Below are 20,369 nucleotides of genomic sequence, written 5' to 3' on the forward strand. Positions count from 1 at the left end.
TGCTGAGACATCACAATGAAATCACATTGCTAGCTAGTAAAGTATAGTTAGTTATTCGTTCGTAAAGTCTTGTCCCTGTCGTAATAATATGTATAGTTAGGAGTTTTAGTTTGGGTAAGCTTTACTAGTTAGTATCTAGTACCAACTACAGTCAATGTGTTATTTTGTTATATTAGATGTAAGTAGTAGGAATCATTGAATGACAATGTGGTTTGTTGGAATATATATTGGAGAATAGAAAACGGATCTCTTATAAATGGGATATGGAATTAACATTTATGTATTTGTGAATATTGTAATACTCTGTGCAACTATATTGGACCACAACAGTATACATGAATTTTTATTTTATTTTTTAATGAGAAACTTTTATTTGTTTTGGAACTCAAGCAAACGAGACTTAAACTTCTAAATTTCCTGTAGCTCCGATTGATCTGGAAATTTAGGATTAAGCTTTGTTCACTCTCTAAACCAAAAGTTATATAGTGTCTAGTGGTGCGAAAATTAACGGAGTTATAATGAAAAGAAAGTTTCTCGCACCTATTCTTTTATGTTTTATTCAGCACAAAAACTGGTGAATTTACCACGGAAACTAAAATTAATGCTTGCCGCTTTTCAATTTCCTTTATTTAGATACTGACAACATGCACAAAAAGTTCTAACAGTTTTGGATATATAGGTAATTCAAGATAAGTTTTTGAGTTTAAATTGATAGTATTCATTTCTTTAAAGCCCATGAGTAGAACTTAAGTAGTAAAAAATCCATGATTTTTATTTTATAAATACTAAACACAATATTGGCCGTTGCTATATAAATAATCCATATTTTGAGTCTCATTCATATTATAAACAATAAATATTACAATTTGTAAAAATTATAATATTTATACAAATTGATCTTATATATATTCGCCCGTGAGAAAAGAAGTACTTTTCTCTCCCAGTATGCGTGGAAAAAATTAATCATTACTGCCCTAGTGTGATAATGAATTCATTCCCTCACTACGAAGCTTAATAAGCTATGTCAAATTTTAAATAATAATTATCGGTTATTTTCACATTTTAGAAGCGTAGATAAAGTTTTTTACGATATACGTGTGATAACGCAATATTAATGTGCTTCTGCGATTACTCAACTCGTGCTACCCACTCGTTGTGCATGCGAATTTCGCAGGAGTAAGTGAATAATACTGTTATCCCACTAGCATCGTAATTAACTATTTTTAAGGAACTGGTCTTTTGTAAATTGAGCTGTGAAAAGAACAACTAACAATAGAATTAGTAACAAAATGAAAAATAAATAAATATATTAGAATTAATAGACATCAAATTATTGAAAATTATTGATCACTATTTTGTTAGTAGAAATACGTATTTATGATTAAACCAGAAACATGGATTGATTATTTGATCTATTTTTCAGTTTTATGAAATATTTTGATTATTAATCGATGATTTTGAGGAGAGTTGTGATTCTTAAGGAGTAAAATTCATTTCGAATTCAAATCGCTCAAAATTTATGAAAATAATATGAAAGACTTGTTTCAATAAAGTCTAGGAATTTCAATTGAAAAAAAATTATTTTAGAATTACGGATTATAAGTTCAACTGTAAAAACTTTTTAATTTCACGAAAAATATCATTTCAAAATCATTTGTATTGATGTTTTGAAGATAAGTTGAAAATAAATTTTATTAACAAATATTATTAAATTTTTTCTTTGTATTCCATTTTGTTCTTAAAGTCTCGATAGTTTATCGTTTACAGAATAAATATTACGAGCAACAAAAAAAAAAAAAAAATAGAACTCGTTTCGAATACTGATGATAATAAAAAGCGCATGATCACAATATGTCGAATGGGTTAAGATAATTTTTATATTCAATACCATCTCATCTACAAACCAGACAGGTGGATTGTGTAACCATTCCTCTCCAAATACATACACACACACACACATTATTATATGGAAAAATACAACACAACGATATAGACATTTATGGTATGAGACGAGAAAATTGTTGAAGAGAAAATGTTTCGAGCTATAATATAAGCTCCACTATATAGCTATATATATAGCTCTGTGTATGTGTGATGGGAGCATTCAACTCATTCGTTGTCGTTCTTCACCATTCACGCCTGTGGTTTCTTTTTGCAAAAAACATTTTTCTTTACAGTCTCCACCCGACCTCGATACGGATAGGCTAATCGTATCAACTGTGGGCGGTACACATACAATCATTTTCTCATTTTTTTCTTTTTTATTTGTTATATATTTTTATATTTTTGTTTTTGTTGTTGTATTTTCCATATGAAGAAAATTCTATGTACCTAGAAAAAGTACGTGGAGTTACATACTCACTACGATTGGTGAATATAGCTTTTGAGTTTTTTTTCTCTCGTATAGTTTTTTTGCTTCAATACATTTTCGTTTCAGTTTTTCTATATTTTGCTACTAAACGTCTGTGTGTATTTTTTTTCGATTTTTGCTTTTATAGTTTCATTCTTTCTCTCTGTTGGTTTTTTTTTTGTAGTTTTTATTTTCATTTAGTTTTTAATGCTTTACTAAATACTTACATCAAATATAAAAAAAATACAGAAAAATTTAAATACAGATACCGATTATATGGAAAAAAATGTCTGTTCTAATGGTTTTGACTTGTTCATGCCAAAATAGTCACACTTAGTGCGTCTTAAAGTTTTCTATTTTAATAAAAGCAAATGTTTTTTTGCAGATAATAATTTTGTTTTTAAAAGCTACTAAAAATATACTTTTTGGTTTTTGTTTTGCTTGTGAAACGTTTAATATTTCAAGGCATAATTATTATTTTATTTGTAATAATAACGTCTCGTTACCAAGTTGACTTTAAAATGACCTTTCTATCTCTGTTTTTTTAATTGCCCATAAAATATCGAGACAAATAAAAAATGCATTTTGCGAGATCAATACTTTTATCGGTCTCGTCACGATTTTGTCTCGTATTTAATGCGAGATCGAAACTTTTATCGGTCCCAACTCGACTTTTTCTTTTATTCTAGGCGATATCGAGAACAAGCTGTTCGAAACAAGATCGAAACGAGTTCAAGGCATACCAACGAAGATTAATTCGTTGGTATTAAATTATCTAACTACATTTTTCGCTACAAAACGGTCGTTTAAAAAACCATGGATAACGTCTTTTGCTATTGAACATAACAGTCTCAGAAAAAAAAATAAGAACAAATTTTGTGGGGACTTTCTATCAATTTTTTTTTAAACTAAACGATAAAAACAAAATTTTTTTTAAATGTATGATATGTTTTACCTTGTGGCCTTACAAGACACGAGATTTAGCTCAAATCGCATCATTCGTGTAAGAATTAGTCATGTATCGTCTTGGTCTTACCTCGTATTATCTCAGAAAAAAAGAAAAAGCAAAATTATCGATATTTGAATGAGACTTTCATTGAGTCTCGTTTATTTACATGAGCTCGTCTTTGACGGTATCTTCACGATCTAGACTCGAACATTTTAACATTTTTAATACCTAATTCGATTTTAACCAGAATTTGTCAATAATACCATGTTTTTATAACAAATGCCGATTAGAATGAAAAGATTGACAAACACAAAAAATTATGTTCATTCTCAAAAGAATCGAAAAGTGATTGAGGTATCGTAACAAAGATACAGTAATGTAAAGTAATTCGCTATTTTGAACGAAAGCCGAGAAATTTAAAAGTAAGCGTGACTTAATATATTTTATCCTCCTTACCTGTAAAGGACTAACTATTAAAAATATGTATTAAACCCCGTTAGCTCGAGCTAGATTAAAGTATATAAGAGAAAATTTATTAATTTCATAATTGTTTTTGTAGCTTTGAATCAAATTTTAAATACGTTTGAGCTAACCAAAGTTTTTGTTGGATTGATTACATCGATTTTAAGAAATGAAAATATTTTATTATGTTACTTGATTGGAACTATGTTTCTAGTGTTTTCGTATGGAGTATTTTAGTGACCTTTATGTTAAAATCAAATATTCTTAGTTAAATCAAAACGAAAGCTGTCTAAACGTGAGATTGAAAATGAACACGCACCAATTTTAATACCTGATTAATCCAGAAGCTTAATGTAATGCTCCTCAGATGCATTGTGTAGTCTAAACGGGTGCATTTTTATTTTATGCAGTCGGGTTTTTTTTTGATTTGTTAATTAAATTTTTTTCATATTTTAAACGGATTTGTAATTTTTAAAAAACGATGATTTTACGTTACATATATCTAAATAAATTATTCCATATTAAAAAAAAGGACCTATAAAGTATACCTATTGTATTTTAGATATTTGGAAACATAAAAATTATGTATAAATTTGACACACGGTTAGAGGCTTGACTGAACTGGAACTGTATATGTAATTTCTAAAAAAACATAAAAATAAAGCAAAATTATTTCTAAAAAAAACCACTAACCTTTTCCTATACTTCCTGGTGACAGCGTACCCGTAGGTCGTTGTAATTCAAAGTTTGGCGTGAGTGGTGATCCAACTTTCGAAGAACTATCGGTCGTTGCAGTGCCTACCATTGCAGGACTCGTAGTACTGATCGCATTTACACTTAGTACACCTTCACGTGTAACATCTTGAATCGCTGTTGCAGCTCTAGACCCCACACCAGCTGGTTGTAAAATTGTATATTGTTTTGACGATGTAGCATCCGGAGATGCAACTGATACCGAAGCTTTAGTTGTCGTAATATTACTATCAACGGTATCTTTTTCATTAATTTTAATTTGGTGATGTACGTGTTTAACATCCAAAACAGTTGGGTGATGTACATCTGTCACAACTGTTGTTACGCCAATTGGTGGAGGAGGTGGTGGATATCCCACAAAAGCTGATTCCGCTGGAAATGGGCCGATTGGAGGTATTGAACTAGGTGCAGTAGTTGATGGAACATGTGACATTCGATTTTTTGATAACGAATCAGATGTTGGAGGTCGAAACGCTGAAGTTGTAGAGAATGGTGACACCGATGACGTAGTAATTGGTTTGTGTGTGTAAGGTGAATATAACGGTTGGCGTGGAGATGATGTAGAAGGACTTATTGGTTTATGTTTATTTTTTGATTCTATATCTTCATCTTCTTTTTCTCCCGATGGGTCTGACATATCGATTTCTAATTCATTTGAAGAGTCATCAACTAATTCGTTAAAATCTGGAGGCTCATATCGTGATGACGACGTGTCCGGAGTTGGTGTTTTATCTTGTTTTTCTCTTTTAATATGCTTCTTACTTTCACTACCAACTTGCGATTGTATTGAAGCACACTCATTTTCAATTTTTAATAAATTTGCTAATTCTGGTTCTTCGGCTCCGTCATTTTTATCTCCCCCACCCCGGCGAATATTTTTAACCGAGGTTATTTTTATTAATTTCTCGTTTGGTATATGCGATAAATTTCGATTACGATTCGAATTATTTGTATGTTGATCACGTAACGTGATAACATCTTTTAACGAACACGACGCATCGTTACTGCTCGACGATGCCGTGGAAGATGCTGACGATGGTGACAATTTTGGTGAAGTCTTTTTCTCTTCGAATAAATTTTCAAAATTTGGTGATTCATCTTGTTCAGAATGTTTACCACGTGGCCCTGGCCAACTTCCAGATAAACTTTTTAAGGCAGCTTCTGTTTCTCGTATTAATGTCTCATCGTCTGGTTCATCTTGTGTGTTTGGATTTGAACTAGTTTTTACAGATTTACGTGCTGGACTACCCGTAGTAGATGATGGTAATACACGTTTTTTCTGTGGTAATGGTATCGTTGGTTTTTGTGGTTGTGAAGTTTCTTTTTTTGACGACATTTCTTCACTATTTGTACTGTTAACGCCTTTTCGACGACGTTTTGTTTGTGTTTCGATATCATCCGTATTACTATCACTCATTTTTTCACTATAACTTGTCGATGTGGCTAATTTTTGAGTATCTAATTCTAAACCGGTATCTAATTTTCGTTTTTTCAAATGTGGTAAATGTGTTGAGGGTGCAGTTGTGGCCGAAGCGGTAATTGACCTGGAAATCAAAACAAAAGAAAACCATTCGTAGTAAATTAATGTCATGTTTTATGTTTTCAAAATTACTTTAATAAAATAGACCCTGAAATAATTGACATTGCTTTGAAAAATGAACTAATTTAATTTAGAGGGCGTTATTGCTTTGTTAATGTAATAAATTGTTCTGATTACTTAGTGGTAATTTTCGAAGTAAATTTTGTCAATGAAATGTATTGAAAAATAATTTGTTTATATTTGTTTTTGTGGGTGGAATTACGTGTAATTACTTTTTTTTTAAACAATATTTTTTGTTTTGATTTTTCTACTCAACAAATAGAGGATTTGTAAAAAGTCATTAGAAAACTTTTTATATTTATTTGATATTCAATAAAAGCTTAATCAAATAGACTAATGCCTTATTTGGTTACCAATCACAATTATTTTTATTCGAATTAAAAAAGGACAAGCTTCTCAATTTGTGTGCAGTTATAAAAACAGTCGTCGTTTTCATCCAGATTTTTTAACTGAATTCTTTCTGACGGCATTATGAATTTTCAAAATACGCCTCGAGGTAGAATTATGTAAGGAGTGACAGAAATGGTGACGGCCTTCGTAAAGAAATAAAAATATAAGATTTTATTTATTTATTTTTTTCAATAATAAACAGAAAATAAACTTAAAAAATCCCAATAAAAATGCACAAAAAAGTAAAACAATAATTATAAAATTAATATTTGTGAATGATTTCTTCATGCAGAATTGTAAATTTTAATTTTTAAATTATTTTTGTTGAAGTCAGCCGGTTTAAAAAAGTTTTTTTTGACTTCAATGTGTTTTTAATATTTTTTCATGATTCTTTTAAATAATGTGAATCGGAATGTTTACTTCAATTTTATAAAAATATTTTTTTATTAAAATTGATTACAAATTATTCATATCCGATAGGTTGACCAAAATTCACTAATTCAGAAATGATTTGGTGACAAAAGAAGAAAAAAATTCCCGAAATCAATCTTTTATGGCATGCAGCCACATAAAACTTAAAGAAAGTCCGCTTGACAACCATCTTCCTTAAAATATTTTGCTCATAATTTACCACGAATCACCTTCAAAAATGTTATCGTGTATAAATAACATGTGCCTATAATAATTTTCTATAGAATTAACTTGTTTTTACGTAAGCATATAAGTAAAATTAATTATAATTTTATCGAATAATTACATAATCGATAGTCTATTATGTTGTATATATTAATGTTAGCACACTGTGTAATAAAGTCTGGAAATTTAATTAAAGAAAAAAAATTATTTACACCTTACATAAGTTTCATAAAAACTTCGACCGACATTACTTTTAAAATGAAGTCTTATGATTTTTACAGGCACGAAAAGTGTAAAAATCAAACATTCTCATTTTTTAGGAATTCAATATTGTTTCTTCGACAGAGAAAATAATTTAAACTTTCGTCGATTAGCTAATTTTTAATTTGTAACAAAATCAGATATTATTTTATCATATTATTACTAATTTTGGATAATTATCTTGGTATATGCTCTTAATTTTATCTAACTTTTATTCAACGAAAGTGGAATTTAATTTCAACTCGTAAGCTGTCTGAATTTTGGTGACTTTCCTTATTTAACTAGGCATGAAAGCAGGATTTACAACCGTTTGAAAATGTAAAGCAACCGGTTAAAAAAAAGATTTTTATACAATTTGTCTTAATTATTCATTTTAAAATCAGCAATTTTCGAATGTTTTATTTTTTTTTTGGGAATGCGTACTGGTAAATGCAGTAAATCGATCTCACGTGTCAGTGCGTACTTCATCTCTATCTAATTTTATTAGGAAAGAAAATAAAATAATAGAGAAAAATCCAATCTTGAAATGTGTACATTGAACCATATTGGCTATCTACCAAAAATAATTTTTGATTCTGAAATACCTTTTAAATTAGAAATTAATGACAAAGATTTTATTTTTATTACAGGATAGTAATAAATTATTTCGTGTATCGAATACTAAATTGAACAGGAATCGAACAAATAAAAAAGCTCATATACTAAGCATATAATTTTAAAAGTCAAGTGTCGATAAATATCGCTTTCACATGTAATTATTATGTAATCAAACAGGTGAAATTGAATCGACTTTGATTAATGAATATAAGTTTGTAAGTTTAAATATATCCCATTATTATTGATATATTTACTTAACGTAACTGATTTTTTAAGTGCTTTTGAAAATTTATCAAATAAAAATGTATGTTATTTTCTAAAAAGCGTTTTAGACTTGAATAAATATTTTACTTTTTATAGAATTTTAATAGTTAAATACGTTGCATACTTTTTAGGATAAGGGGAGGTAAAATTAAAATTGTTAATATCGATAGTTAATTTATGGAAAATTATGTAAAAATATCAATTTTATTTAGAACGATGTATTTTTTTTTGGTTATTATAGGATTGATATTTAAAAATTCTAAAAATATGCTATTTTGAATAACATACCTACATTTCTGGGAATGCTTTTCTGGATTTAAAGTTTCATTTATAGATGATTGTAACATAACTTTTCTCTATAAATTTGAAATTCTTTTGACATATATTTGAAGGTAATAAAAGTACAGCTCAGCAAAAAATATTTAACATTCGACCCATCTTTCTAAATACTTTAAATGTTACTTTTTAGAAATCGGAGATTTTATTTTTTCAAGATATACCTAAGACACTGTTCCTCATCTTCGTTCTATGCGGTTTCATAACGACGCCACCATAAGAAAAAAGGCTTTTTACGGGTGCAGAACTAGACAGGCAGATATTTTAAGGAGACAATCTTTACTATAGGGTTTTTATTTAACTATTGCAGGGCAATCCTTTTTCAAATATTGAGAAGATTCCAGGTCAATAGTTGTTTTTGTACTTTCACTATAATACTTTAGCTTGTGAGGAATCTGAGAATCATTTTGAAACATGCAGTCGGATTTATTATTGTCTTTCTTGTGTAATTGAGGTGTCTTTTTCATCTTTATGAACCGTATCTTGCAAATCTGCAAATACAAAATACGCCCTGAAAGTTATTTCTAAAATGCTTTTTTAAAAATAGTATTTAAATACAAAATGGAAATAGGTAATTTGTATCTTGCACTTCAAATACTATTATTTTAAAAATATTTCATCTCGACTAAAGTTACATAAACAGAACCGAATTTAACGTATAAGAATTAGTGATTTGTAAACTTTTAATATTTCTTTTGTTATTGAAATTAGGGCAGGGATACCGAAAAAGCTGAGGAAATTGCTGATTTTAAAATCAGCAGAATATTATTTTAACAAATTTGATTGCTTTACTAGCACAGTTGCATCCCGCGTTAATTAGCGTAACCGCTTATGCTCAAGATGTATTTCATTCCTATCTAAGTTCAATAAGCTCTTGTATCAGTCGTTTTTTCATTTTAATCAGATAATTAATGCTGGTATAGATAATTTAAAAAACTAAGTTGGTTTTAATAACACAAAAAGCTCATAAGGAATTTCCAGTTCCACAATATAACTTTTTATTTATAATTTTTATTTCACATTTTAAGTTCGTTTGATTGGAAATTCTTGTTCTGCGCTAATTTTGGTTAAATAATTTGGATTGAATATTCGTTAATTGCCACTTTTGATTGAAGATTTAAGTTAAAAATATGTAGGTAGAAAATAAAAAAAATAGTCGTATTTACTTGGTTCAACAATTCAATGAATTTAATTTTAAGCAATTAATACGTATAATTATTTAAAAATCTTAAATGAATTTCTCTGTCAGTAATTAATGAGGGATCATAAGATTTATGAATATATTAATACTTTTCAAAAACATCCCATTAATTAGTGAGACAATCCACTTCTTCTTGGCGTTTGATATTTACCTCTTAATATGAGAATAGGTAGATCTAGGTACTACTGTGATGTTGAAGTTAATAGAAGATGATCCTACGTAATCCGGGACATACTTGTGAAGACGGTGTCCATATGAGATAACACATAACCTTCGATAGTACACTCATGTATTATAAATTTGAGTTCTTTATATGTATCTAGTATATATAACATAGAGATATTATTATATACATGTTAAGTCATTCATTTGGGGTGATTTAAACTTTATTTTACGATTAACTTTAAACTTAGAGGGGTTACTGTTATTCTCTTTTACCAATATTAACGTAAAGGATACTTTATTCACTAAGAATTATATCATGTCTTTAAACACGAATTAATGTATAAATAAATACGTTTTGCTTGTATATATTTTGGGTCGAAGTATGTTAATTCGTATTCTTGATATGTCATTTACTTATGGTCTATGATGTTGGAAAGCTAATCAGCTTTTATTTAGGGTCTTTAAATAACAGTGATATTTTTAACAATTTAGTAAAAAAACTATTCAACATATTAAAGTAAATTGTGCTTTATTTTGTTGCTTCGACATTGAAATTATGTTGAACCTACTCAAAATATCGTTCAAATTCCCACTACAGTATTATTCCCACTACGCCGGGAATTGTATAATATTTAACTATTCATATTGTTTTCTTTTTTTTTTCCATGCGCCATTGACATTAATTATTTCATTATAAAAATATACAAATTATTGACAACTGCTATTTTTCTTTAAAGTTCTTTAACTTTTAAAAATTATCTATCCTTGGTAATATACCATTTTAAAATTATATTCTACCACTAGGCTTTTTTACGTTATAATTTCCTTGAAATTTAAAAGAGCTCATAGTTAACGTTTATGAAATTTTGAAATTTACATTCTTGGAAAGATGAGATGCACTGTATAATTTTACGCACTAAAATTAAGACAAAGTATAATTTTACGCACTAAAAGCTGCACAAGAAACAACTAAAAATGCAACAAATTTTAAAAACTGACTTCAACTAAGCTTTTTAAATAAAGAGATTAAATATATCTGCCATAAAGATTTCCATAAGAGTATATTCTGATTTAAAAAAATTTGATATGGTTATAATTTTATTTACAGTTTTCCCAACACTTTTGCTAAATTGGATTTACACCATTTAAAAATGTTTAAAAAAAAAAGAATAAGTTACATTACCTCCCATATTTATACACATTTTCTTTAAATTTCTCATGTTTGTTGTTAATATATCCTGAAGAAAAGAGATTTAGTCCGGTTGAGATGATACCAAATCCGGTAAGATTACGACATTTAAACTGTCGAGGGTAAAGATTTTTTGAGAAGGAGAAGAGTTCAGTGTGTTCAACCACCCTTTCATAAATGTATAAGAACTAGTGTATATATTCACATATATAGCTTTATTATATGAATACACTCAGCTTTTTGGTGAAAACTACCCTTATAAGTGTGGGGGATGAAAGCTTTCCCTTTCCCTTAAACATATATACACAATTTTATGTATCTTTTTCTCACTTAATACACATATAAATGTATACCGTGTGTATCTTGATAAAGTGTTTAAAAAAAGGGAAAAATTATATTTAAAATTATAACTAAATTAAAAGCTTTTTTTTCTTTATTTTAAAATTCATTATAACCTAGAGATAAATTATATTGCGTTTTATCCAGATAATGTAATGTGTTTTAGAGAAAAGAAAATAAGTGGATGAATATTTCTTTTGTGAATAAATTAAAGGAAAAATTAAATTCGTATAAAATTATATTTCGCTTGATTTTTTAATTCTCGTAAATAGAACGAAAACATTTTAGTTTAAAAACTTAAACAAAATAAGTTGTTATTCAAATATAAAGTAAAAAACGATAATTACGATTAAGTTTTCTGAGCCGTCGAATATTGATTTTGCAAAATTTCGACGATAATTATTTGAAAAGTGTTTATTTTTTCATATCTAGCTTTCAAGGTAACAAAGCAAAAAACGATTCATCATCTACTTCATCAAAGATGTAATCTTTATAAAAATTCAGGAATAGGATACAAAAAGTATAAAATTAATAAATTTTGGATGATTCAGGAATGTAAAAAAATATACAAATTTAGCACTACTGGTGTATGTAAACTTTTCCTACGCAAAAAAAAAATTTGGTAAATATTAATTATAATATATCAAACATTTCCAGATTGTATGAGAATATATATAAATATAAATCAATGATATTGTTTTGAAATTGAATTTATATATAACATTTAAAAATTATTTTGAAATTTTTAATTCATTTCTGTTTTCAATTTGATAAAAAAATTAATTTGTATGTATTTGTAGAATTTTCTCATTTTAAATTAAAAAAAAAAATATTTTATTTACATGAAAATATTTCTTAGTTCTATAAAAATTCACACTCTTAAAATTTATGACGAAATTCGAAATTGAAAAATAGCTATAGCCATATACATGAACCGGTTTCTAAACAGAGCGGCGCTTTATAAAAAACTTTAAATGTGTTCTTCTCGTAGTCTACTTGGCGGATTTTTAAAAAACAATGGGTTTTGATTCGTTATAATAAAAAGTAGACAATAATCTTTTAAAAATAGTACTAAATATTACATTTACTTGCCCTCACCAAATTTCTATTTCGCTGCGTAATTTTTTTTAAATTTTGAATTGAGTATTGTTGCATTATATTAGGTATATATTTTTAAGCTATCAAATCTTTACTTCTATCTGTACTTTTGACCTAAATTTTATTACATTACTCAAAGTTTATTATGTCATTCCAGTGATTTATTTTTAACCCTCCAAAAAAATCAGGTTACTATAAATTGCAGACGCTTGTCTTTTTTCTTTTTTAAATCGATTTTATTTATTTTCGAAATTAAATATGTTATTTCAAGGTTAATTTAACCGGGGCGTGATTCTTATCTAAGTTTAATGAAAGTTGGGTCAATATTGAATATTGAATTTCAATGCTGTTAATTCACTATTTCCCTGTACTCGCAAAAAAGTTTTACTGTCCTATGTAGAGAAATTTGTAACTAATATTTTGGAATACAAATTGTAGAAAAAGAGTTAGAAATTAATATTCTTTAATATTTATATTAATGATGAAGTTAGTTAGCAAAAACGCTTAAAATAGCTTTTAGAAGCAAAGAAAACCAATTCTAAATATTCCTAGAATTGTATTTTCTAAAAATGTTTTAAATTTTTCTTTACTTTTAAGGGATTCTGTTCTCGGTGTACAGTAAATGAAGAGAATGGTCGAAATTGACCCGTAAAAGTGACAAATATAAATACATAACTATCAAAAGTAATTTTAACAAAAAAAAAAAAATCAAAATGAAAAAAATGATAAAATAAATTGATTATTACATGGTTAATTAACTTACCAATACATAATTCAACCCTTACTGCCAAAATGTCCAGTCATTAATTTTGTTGATCGAAAGAGCGTTACTTCTACATATACATACAAACAACATGTAACGTCAACACGATTTAACCGTAATAATATTAACGGACCGACGCTGACAATATTCTCTGCGTTACAACACACACACATTTACGTACCGTACGTGTGTGTGTGTGTGTGGGTGCGTATATATGTAGGTGTGATTGGATATGTGTATGTAAACGGATTATTGTTGTTGTTATGTGGTGTCAGTCACGCAAACAATTCTATAATAATATAATGACAATAATATATATATAAGAGAAAGCTTCTATATTGTAATATACAGTCCAGTTCAGCACAAATTCAATCATCACGTGATATTCGCATTTAATGTAGCGTATTATGAACAAAAACACTATTCAAAAGTGTGTACGTATCGTTATTATAAATGGGAATACCTTTTTTGGGAAGGTTTTTTTTTATCATATAATATTTACAATGAAAATTATTTCGGTGACACACAAAAATTGTGTCGGAGAAATTTGTATAAAAAAATGAATGTACTTTAAGTATCACTGTCTATGTCAATGTTTTTAATGTTACACGGAGAAAAATTTATGGTTATATTATTAGAAAACCTTCAGCCATAGTTTTTCATAAACAAAAAATTTTTACAAACAAGCAGAGTTTTAAAGATTTCTCTCTGCGTGACATTCCATTTTAATCTTGTAAAAAAGTAAAAAAAAAAAAAATATTAATATGTTAAGCACATTGCAAGTTAAAATGGCCAAACATTCCGCTTGAAAAACCTAAAATGATTGCCAGAGAGTATTTGCTTGGAAATATAAAAAATTAACCTAAGGTTTTGTTAAGATAAAAACTCAAAAACTATATTTGTAATTCGAAACCTTTCAGTTGATGGATTTTAGAAATTAAACGCCCAAAATGTATTAACATAAAAACTAGAATTGAAATTTTTCAAATGTATTATTGATGTTTTTTCAGTTTTCCTCTGATTGATTTAGCCCTCTTAGTGTTTACCACTTATTTTATAAAACTACTTTTCAAACATCAATAAATTCGTCGATGTTTTTTACAGAAATGGTATTAATCAGCAAAGTATTCAATTTTATTTAATAATTTGAATAATTATTTAACCATAAATCATTATAATTCTATATATACAATATTTTGTTATTAAATCTGGGCGAAATTTCGTTGAGAATTAAGATTTTTGATTTTATGAATATGGTTAATTTTTGATTAAATATTGTAACACATTTTAAGATTAAATTGATACTGAACGCCAAAATTTGTTTGGTTTCAAAAAGATAGATTTGCTTAGTTTACTATTTTGGGAAATGAATTAATTTATTAAATATCTAAAAATAATTCAAAAATTTTTCACAAACAACCATAAATTTTTTTCGTGTTCATGGGGGCTAATACACAACATAATTAATTTAATCATTTGAATTGAATCAATGGAATATTTATAATAGATAATTTGTGGTATATTAATTGTAAGTTTACTACAAATTTACAATGGGTTATGTAAAAAAAAACCTAGGGTTTATTTAATAAGAAAACCTAAATTACATGTTAATCCCTATGGGATATGTTAAAAAAACAGCCTCATAAAAGTGATATTTTAGTAAAAAAATGTTTTTGATTTTATAAATAAAAATGTTTTATAAATAGGGGAATTTTTCATACATCATACTGTACTATTTAATTTGCATATCTATAGTTCATTCACGCTAATATATTCAGAAAATCTGTGTTATAATATTTGCGTATATAATTTTGGTAAATAAAGGAATTTTTATTTGCATTTTTAATCTGTCGGTTTTCTAAGTAGCTGCGATTAGAAAACATGAGATATATCAAAAATTTATTTTTAAAGGTACTATAAATTTTCAAGTATCAAAAAAATTGAAATATACTTCTTATTATTTTCGATAACTACGCTTTCATAAAAAGGTTATTTTTGAAATTTTCAAAACTAGAGTTTATCATTAGGGTTGCGTATCTTGGAACCTGTTCCCAAACTAGGGATTTCAATAATACGTTTAATCATCTCTCAACTAAAAAAAATTAGATAATTTTGTAAATGCTTCCATTAAATTCGTAAAAATTTTCATGAGTAAGAGATATTGTGATGAATTGATAAAAATTAGTTTTGAAATATTTCTGCGTAAAAAAAATTTATATCCCGATATTCGAAGTAAAAAATATGATATCTCCATTAAACGCACTAATCGCCACAATCAAATAAATTAAATATAAAAAAACTAAGATGTTTTGTATGTTTGTACTCAATAATTTTGATTCGAGTACTTGCACTTAAAACAGAAATTGCAAATTTTGATTCATGAAATTTTTCACCTACTTAATTAAAATCACATTTAACGGTATTTTAAAAGTTCACAAAAGAAAAAAAAATAACGAACGTGAAATAATAAATTTAACGTGAATGAACTATAATTATTAATTTATTAATTACACCAATAAAATTTGTTTTAATTTGATTGATCATTTTTGATTACATTTTATGATTAAATAAAGAAATATATACGAAAATAATATTTATAAACACGTTGTTTTAACGAAAAAAGTACGTATTTTATTTTTAAATGATTGATTTGATAAAAAAATGAGATTGATTTTATCACGTAAATTACGAAATATTATAGGGGTGAAAATTACAATATAAATACAAAAAAATATTAACATATTATTATTAACTTGTTGACTTATGGATTAAAAAAATATTATAAATATTATTAATTTAATATAAAATAAATTTTTTTAAAAATTTATGAAATTTTCAGTTTGTAAAAATTATCATTTTCATCTATAAGTACAAATATCAGAGCAAATAAAATAAATTAGAAAATTAAATAGGAAAATTGATTGACGATAAGTTTATTTGACAACAAATTTTCGCAATTTATGATTGCAAAATTTTATTTGGTAAAATAAAATAAAAATTAAAAGAAATTATATGAAAAATATTGGATATTATTTAAAAAAACTTTAGCAAATAATTTTAAACCTTTTTTTATTTTACTGTTTCAAAAAGGAAATAATTCACGACAGATTTAGTTTCGTAACTTATCTCAGAATACATTTCTGGAACCATATAATTTTTTTTATTAATTAGAGAGTGACAATTGCTTGCCCCAAATTTGTAAATGATATCTACTGCTTTTCGATAACGTTTCTTTACTACTTAAGTTGAACGTATTTTATCTAACTTTATCTAACCCGTAATTTTCGAATAAATTTTATTTTTCATGTATTTGTAAATTTTGCTATATCATGAAAGTAATGGATTTTTTTTTTATGAAGACCCGCGATAAATTTCGTTAAATTTCTTATTCAATTAAAACACGAAAATAAATGAAAACTAGGTCAAAAATTTAAATACCAAGATGTGAATCACTTTGAAAAATTAAAAAATATTTTCTGATAAATTTTGATAGCTAATATTAATAAGCAATCCGAGTTTCAATTAAGTTTTTCAAAGTTGTAAAACTTAATTGTTTTCGTGTATTTAAAAAAATAATTTAAATGTTTCTTGAAATTTTGAATGATTTTATTTAAAACTTGTTGCATATTCAAACTAAATTAAAATAGGTTTAGAATCAAAAATGTAATCAAAAAGTTTTTGTAATTGAAAACAAAAAAAGACAATTTAAGAATAATTAAAAAAAATTAAACGTACCATTATTTTATTTAATAATATTAGAAAATTCGTCGAATGTAATAATTACGACCATATTTCGAAGAAGTTTAATAACAAAAATATTTATTTATAACAAAAACAACATTAGCCCAACAAACAAACAACAAAGTTCAAAAACTAGCACAACTAGGAGAAAATTTTTTTTCAAATATTAATAAAATAAAAAAACAAAAATAAACATTAAAACGCAATAACTAACAAATTCACTAAAAACGACGTAGCGAAAAACTTTTTTAGGTATCAAACTTTATTTTTTATATATATATAAATTTATCGAACGTAAAAACTTTTTTTAGTCTCTCAAACCCTTGTTATCAGTTTCGAATACAAACTTGTTCTGCTAGAAGAGAGTATTCTAGCTAAAGGTATATACAAAACTATATATCGCTGTATATCGTCTTCGACAAGGATAGCTAGTCATAGAGGGTGAAAGCCCACCCCCAATGTTGCGTGCTCATCGGAATAATTTTCATGCGCGTGCGTTAAAAATATTTTGCCCTTCCTAAAGCACTAGGCCTATATTTTACTGTAATCGGACATTGTTTGCTATGTCCGTTTTATGATTTCTGTTTAACTAATTATTAATTTTCCACAAATTTTTTTTGAATGAATTATATGAAGTAATTAAAAACTAAAAACAAACAATAATTATGAAAACAGTACAAATTTTCCGGTGTCTGTTAAGTTTTTATAGACTGGAAAGTACATTGAAAAGTTTCAAATAATTTTCGCACATTAATGATTTAAAAGTTTTTGATGTCTTAAAAATTAGTTGAAACTTTGTTCTTCGTCTACTCATTCGACTTGTAGTAGGAATATGCAAATTATTATCAGCTGATGAATAAACTAACTAAAGTTTGGAATGAGTTTGGTAACTAACAATAATAATAAAAAAAAAAAAAACAAGAAAATTATGTCAGTAGAACTTTTTTTTTGTTTCCTCTTATTTCTTTTTAACACACTACGGAGAGAAAGTAGAAGTTTTATAAGAACTACTTAAACTTTTAATATCGATTTTTAAAAACCTAACTAAAAATTAGATAAAACTAGGCCAAGAGAAAGTTATTTGACTTTTTTCATTGTTTTTGTGTGTATGTGTATATACAAAAATATCTTGGCTAGACATGGAAAAATTTCACTGGAAATTGAGTTATATACAAAACTTTGTTTTTTCTTGTTTGTGAATGCATTCAAGAAACAATCATTACTTTCTTTTAGTAGACTTTTCTTTATAATTTTTGTTGTTTTTCTATTCAATCAAAGTTTATTTTGAGAATTATTTGAGTTTATTTTTAGAAATTTTGTATGGATTTTGTTTACGGAAAATAATTTTTTATATAGTTTCTATACAACATCTCATGCAACATTTTATACTTCGTTTTTCTTTTATCTTATTCTATCTGTATATAACATGTATTTTTAGAAAATAATTCGAATACAAATGTATAGATGACTCTGTGCGTTTTTAACTTTGTAGTTTTAAGCTGATATCGTTGGAAAATATACACAACATTTTCCATCAATCTATTTAAAAAAAATTTAAGATTATAGATTTATTCTATTTATATTGCATAATAATTTTATGACTTGATGGTATTTTTCCGTTTGGTCTTTATAGCGAGGTTCTTTATTTTGATGAAGTAGTTTCATCATATAAGATGATGTGGGTTTGTGTGATTTTTAACCGTCTGATATAATACAATGAAAGAAAGTTACTTAAAAAATATATTGTCATATTTTTATTTTTATTAGTAGAGTATGGTTTTGAATATTCTGTTTAGATAGTGCCTAGTTTGTGCTATATTAAAGATCTTCTATAATAGTATATATATTTTGAAATTTTTTCCAAATTCGAAAATTTCTCGCAATTTTGACAGTAATGCAAAAAGCAAGACTTCTGGTTTTATCAAACTATCATAATTTTAATGTATTTTGAGTATACTTTACTTACAGTTGATAAACATTGGATAAATTTGTACTGTTACTTAATAATTCCAAAATTTTCATAAATAAAACTGTGAAATTGAAAAACTTTTTTATATGGTGAAATTTTATTATTTTGCGAAACAACCACTGATAATTTTTAAGCTAAAGTTTAAAATTTCTCCTTATAATAATGAACTTTCACAAGTGAACGCTTTCTACTATTAACTTTTTTGTTTCTTTTTTTTTTTTAATTTTTTTTTAATTTTTATATAACAATTAGTAACTAAAATTAATGAAAATTCTGTTTACATGTTAGACAAATTTTTTTAAAGAAATTGCCTGAAATCGATCCGGAAAATTGGGTTTTGTATGTTATTTTGGACTATATTTCAGAAACATCGAATCATTATAAATCGGAATTTTTTTCGTTCAAAATGATTATGTACTCAGTTCTATGGAAGTAAAAATTAAATACTTTACTCGATGTTTTCGTATTTTCTTGAGCCCTTTGAAAAAAATTGAATTTTTTTTGCACCAGAATTTGGTCAGATTAAGTTTACACAAGGATAATCTGACCCAATGAATCCAAAAATTGGGTACATCCAATTTTTGAATTTTATGGGACAACATTATCGTATGTGAGTTTTATTTAAAATAGAAATATTGACAACTTGTAAGAAAACTTTCAAAAAATGGTAGTTAAGAAAAACGGTAGAGCGGTAGGTAGGGTGAAACATGAGATCTGCCAAATCAGCGTGTTGGCGCTGGGAGGAATGATGTGAAAATAACAGTTTGTAGCACCCGGCGCAAAAAGTTGATTGAAAAAATCAAGTAATAATTTAGTAAAAGTTAAGGATGTCATTCATTCATTTGTAGAAAACCTAGTCATTGGATTTCCCAACCAAGTGTAAAGGACTCAAAATCCTTGTCTTATCACCAACCTACCAACCATGAGATGGTTATGATTTTTACACAAGGTTGCATAGACACTCCTTAAATATAATGATAATTTTTTTTGGTAAAATTAACTATTAAATTTCTGCATATAGCATCTCTTGTAGTTGGTTTAAATTTGTTATCTCATTCATGTGACGTTAAGGGTTAAAATGGTAGTACCAGTGCATGACTTTGTGCATAATCTTTTGCAGCATAGTATTTTTAATAATACCTAATTATATACCACATATCAGAGACATACAGAGATAAAAAAAGTTATATATATGTCAAATATAATAATATTTTGTAACATATAACAGAGACGACTCGACGTTAAGTTTTAGTTTTCTGAATTCAGAGATAGATAGTGACTAAACATTACGTATATAGTATTAAAT

At 26.7% G+C, this 20,369-nt stretch overlaps 1 protein-coding gene across 4 annotated transcripts in view; it reads right to left on the reverse strand.

The window, feature by feature from the left end:
* LOC123296704 (mucin-17) overlaps window positions 1–20,369 on the reverse strand; it is a 657,840-nt gene that overhangs the window by 15,758 nt on the left and 621,713 nt on the right. For all 4 annotated transcript variants that reach the window (XM_044878300.1, XM_044878299.1, XM_044878298.1 and 1 more), the window contains exon 5: window positions 4,455–6,058. In XM_044878300.1, the coding sequence (XP_044734235.1) occupies window positions 4,455–6,058 (1,604 nt within the window). The remainder of the gene's footprint in view (window positions 1–4,454; window positions 6,059–20,369) is intronic.

Source organism: Chrysoperla carnea, chromosome 3, assembly GCF_905475395.1.
Source record: "Chrysoperla carnea chromosome 3, inChrCarn1.1, whole genome shotgun sequence".
In the NCBI taxonomy this organism is placed as follows: Eukaryota; Metazoa; Arthropoda; class Insecta; order Neuroptera; family Chrysopidae; genus Chrysoperla; species Chrysoperla carnea.